Raw genomic sequence first — 4,511 nt, 5'->3', positions numbered from 1 at the left:
ATACCTAATACCTAATCCCATGAAACCTTCGGGGGTGGACACATACTCACATAAGGATTAGTTGTTGAAAAATGTCCTACCCATATAAGCCCCCAAAAGAAGACATGGTCAAGGTGTCTGCAGGGGACCAGGCTAGACCTCAGAACCCTATCTCCTTCCCCAGACAGCAGGCTTGGATCACCATGAGATGCCCATTCAGGAGACACAGAGCAAGAGATGCATTCAGTAGAGAACCTGGTACACAGCAGGTGCTTAATAAATGTTTGTGGTAGCAGAAGCTGTAGGTTTGGGGCCAGAGCTCTGTCTCCTCTAAAAGGGAAGTCACTTATAAAAACCAGCCCTCTAGCCTCCATCCCTAGCCTGGAATCCCATGGATGTCTAAGCAAATCACTTTCACCTATTGCAGGAGCCAGAAGGTGCTGGGATCCTAGGGAGAGGCGTCAGGCAGCCCAGCTCTGCCTTTTGGGCAAGTTCTTTTCTCAGCCCAGACCTGTGTCCCCGGTGATAATGAGGGGGTTGGACAAGTCTAATGAATTCTTATCCTGACCACCTGCCTTTCTACCCGCTCCCTCACAAGCAGCTGTCCAGATTTATTACCTTCAATTAACCTCCACTGCTTTTTCCATTGCCTGGTCACCCCTTCCAAGTTGTTGGTAAGGGAGTTTAGGGGGAGCCAGAGCTATCCAGGTGTGGCTTGTGCCTTCTAGGCAGGGCTGGGGACGTAGCTAAGTTGCTATGTATGCATGAAGCCCTGGCTCCATCGCCAGCACCTCATGAACTAGACATGCTGGTCCACACCCATAATACCAGCACTAGGGAGGTGAAGGCAGGAGACCAGAAATTCAAGGTTATCCTTAACTGCATAGCTAGTTTGAAGCCATCCTGGGCAACATCAGACCCTATTTCAAAACGAAGCAAAGATCTTAGGAGGAGATTAATAATGATACCATAGTCAGCACTGGCAGCACAGAGCCAGATGGTGCCTTGTGTGATATACATACAGCGGATGAAGTTACCGAATCTGGTCAACCCATTTTTCAGATGGGAAGAGCAAGGTTAAGTTCCTTGCCCAAGATCACACAGAAAGCGGTTGATGGAGCTCTGGTGTTTGATCACTGGGTTCCAAGGACAGGGAGGTAGCCAGGATCTTTCTCCCAGCTCCAAAAGCACCCGAGGCTTCCCCATAATCCGTGCGCAAGTGCAAAAGCGCTTGGGGAGGATGGGGTTTGGAAAAAGCTAGCAGGGATGGAGGGAGCCCGGCGGGCCTGGCAGCAGCCCTCACGTGCCCCTCTACCCGCAGACGTGTCGGAATACAGCTGCCGCGAGTTGCACTTCACCCGCTACGTGGCCGACGGGCCGTGCCGCAGCGCCAAGCCGGTCACCGAGCTGGTGTGCTCCGGCCAGTGCGGCCCGACGCGCCTGCTGCCCAACTCCATCGGCCGTGGGAAGTGGTGGCGCCCCAGCGGGCCCGACTTCCGCTGCATCCCCGACCGCTACCGCGCACAGCGCGTGCAGATGCTGTGTCCCGGCGGCGCCGCACCGCGCGCGCGCAAGGTGCGCCTGGTGGCTTCGTGCAAGTGCAAGCGCCTCACCCGCTTCCACAACCAGTCGGAGCTCAAGGACTTCGGGCCAGAGACAGCGCGGCCGCAGAAGGGCCGTAAACCACGGCCTCGCACCCGCGGTGCCAAAGCCAACCAGGCGGAGCTGGAGAACGCCTACTAGAGCCTCCGCAGCCCGCGCCGCCACCCCAAACGCCTGATCCTGCCCCTGCACCTGGCTTGACTGCATTTTCATTTTAAAGGTGTGCAACCCAGGCCAGGGGCGCCAAACTTTCCAGGCCGTGCGGGTCATAGACACCGGACCACTTAAAGGCCACCTACCTTCGCTAAGGAGACGGCCGGGGTAGCAGCGCTTCCACCCCGGGGGTGGGGGGATGGGGGTAGGAATGTGAAAGGGCCAGGGACTGGTCCAGGAAGTTCTGTAAGATCCCCCTCCACCCCATCCTAAAGCCCCCCCCCCCAGGCTCTGCCACTGAGTTGCAGTGTGAGGTTGGGCTGTGTGACTCTGTTAGGACTTCAGTACCTTCTTTTGTAAAATGGGACTGAGGATGGGATTAGGATTTCCCGGACTGCTGTGATTCCAATGATTGGGGTGCCTGTTGAATGGACAGGTGGAGAAAGGTGGGAAGGAAGGGGAGAGAAACTCCTAAAAGGAGTTTGATTCCCAGTCTGGCCTCCCCAGCTGTTTAGCTACTTCCAACCCTCCAATCTCAAAGAAATAATGCCATCAACTGGGGTAGAGCGGGAGAGAGTACAGGGGGTGGGGGGTGGGGAGTGGAAGGGACAGAAATCGTACCCCACCCCATTTCCAAAAGATCAGTGCCCCACCTCCACCTCCTTGCCATACTTTGAAGTGATTTTCTGCAGAAAAGTTCAAGGTCTGAGGAAACTGGGCTAGCAGCCACCTCCATCAGACACCAGCAAGTGTTTTCCAAGGCACCTCCTCCTGCTTGCCACCCACTGACATAGCTCCCTCCTGCTCTTCTATGTGATGGCATATCTTATATTACAAGGATAATGCTGGGGGAGGGGCAAGGGAGATTATATATATATGGGACACATACCCCATTCCCATCTCTCCAGGGGTTCTCATAGGCAGGATGAGACGGCCTGATGATTTAAGGTACCCAAAGAAAATTTAGGGGCTGGAGAGATGACATAGCTGCCACCCACAAATCTTTCTGAAAATCATTTCCAGACACCTCTTACTTTCTGTTTAGATCTTGTTAAGGGGGTTTGAGGGGGCAATACAACAGAAGCGCCATGGAGCAGGAAAGCCCTTGGGGCTGGTGGGTTTGGGAATGCTGTGTGGAACTCATTCACAAGAATGAAAGCCAAGGTTTTTAAAGAGTTAAGTGACCTATTTATTTTCTCATTTAAGTTATTTATGCAAACGTTTTACTTGTAGGAAGATGATGTTAATATTGCTTTATGAAGTACAGTGTGTTCTTTCAGCCACCAGAGGCATTGTTAATAAAGACGATGAGTCGTGACCAGGAGGATGTGGTCTTATTTTGTCAACCACACACAATGTCATTTCTGTCAGCTAACACCCTTCTCTCGATCACAAGGCCCAGACCTTGAAGACACCTTTGAGTGCTCTCTGGTGGCCCTTGTGTTAATTATGTGCTTCCTTTGAAAAATCATGTTCCTGTTTTCCTTTCCAAGCCTCCGTACACCATTCCCTCACTGGGTCAATGCCATAACCTCAGCCTGGTCTCCTTTAGTGGACTGCCCTCCACATGGTCTTCCAAAAATGCTCTTCTCCCCTGTCACTCTCCAACTCAAGATCGTTCCATAGCCCATGATCATTCTGATATCAACTTTCTTCACTTTGATTCCTGTCTGCCACTCTGCCAAGCCTCCTTAACTGACTACGAAGACCCATTGATCCCTGCCGCCCTCATTTGCTAACCCCATTTGTCCCCCAAGTTCCTCCCTGTTCTTTAGGGTTCATGGGAACTTGTCGCCTGTTCCCTGAACCTTCTAGAGATGTTCCAGTCTTTAGTGAGCCCTCTTTTTCTGATGTCCCATACCGTTACTTTGATTCCTAATTCTAGGTCTTCCCTTAGACTCTCGTTCACAGAATACCTGTCTAGCCCATCTGAGCCCTGGTTAGTACTGGGATAAACACAAAGCCAAGTACAATTCAGGACCAGCTCATTGGGACTTGGGTCAAGCTTTTCCAAAATGTGAATTTTCTACATATACCCTTCCCCCACCCTTCCCAGTGAAAGTGTAAGCTCTTCAAAAGCATGCTGGCCCTTCAATCAATGTCAGGTCTCCTGAAAATACTTGATAGTGCTGCACGCCAGCTGGAACTCAACAGCTGCTTCTTGGTTGCCATGAGGAGGAACAGGACTGGTGTGGCCACACATGCCTGTAATCCCAGCACTTGGAAGGTGGAGGAAAGAGGATTAGGAGTTCAAGGCTATCCTGGACTACATGAAAGCCTGTCTTAACACCCACCCCCACCTGAAAAATAAAAGGGTATACATAACTTCATTTAAATCAAGTACAGTGTATCTTGGGGTAGGAGGGAATCCTAACCCTGAAGTAAGTTTTAGTCCTTCTTGATTTTTTTGAGACAGGGTCTCACTGTGTAATCCTGACTAGCCTGGAACTCAATATGTAGACCAGGATGGCCTTGAACACACAGAGATCTAGAGATCTGCCTACTTCTGCCTCCCAAATGCTGGGACTAAAAGTGTGCATCACCATGCCCACCTTGTTTTTTTGTTGTTGGTGGTGGTGGGGTGTGTATGTGTATGCACAGATAATCAAACCCAGGACTTTGTGTCTCCTAGGCAAGCTCTCTATCATTGATCTTTATCCCCAGCCTATAGGGGCTTTTTCTTTTAATTCACAATGAATTCCCTTAAATTTGTTGTCATCATCAAATCTTTGACAAGTGTCGTTGTATGCTGTTGGCCACTCCCTTCCCATGGTTCT

At 51.0% G+C, this 4,511-nt stretch overlaps 1 protein-coding gene across 1 annotated transcript in view; it reads left to right on the top strand.

Moving 5' to 3' along the window:
- Sost (sclerostin) overlaps positions 1-1,820 on the top strand; it is a 3,493-nt gene extending 1,673 nt beyond the window's left edge. The window contains exon 2 of the mRNA XM_008838138.2: positions 1,301-1,820. Coding sequence (XP_008836360.1) covers positions 1,301-1,722 — 422 coding nt within the window. The 3' untranslated portion in view covers positions 1,723-1,820. The remainder of the gene's footprint in view (positions 1-1,300) is intronic.
- Positions 1,821-4,511: the final 2,691 nt, after the last annotated feature.

Source organism: Nannospalax galili, unplaced genomic scaffold, assembly GCF_000622305.1.
Source record: "Nannospalax galili isolate Female #2095 unplaced genomic scaffold, S.galili_v1.0 scaffold95, whole genome shotgun sequence".
NCBI classification, from domain to species: domain Eukaryota; kingdom Metazoa; phylum Chordata; class Mammalia; order Rodentia; family Spalacidae; genus Nannospalax; species Nannospalax galili.
Note: the sequence above shows the minus strand (reverse complement) of the source record. Positions and strands in the feature narration are given on the sequence as shown.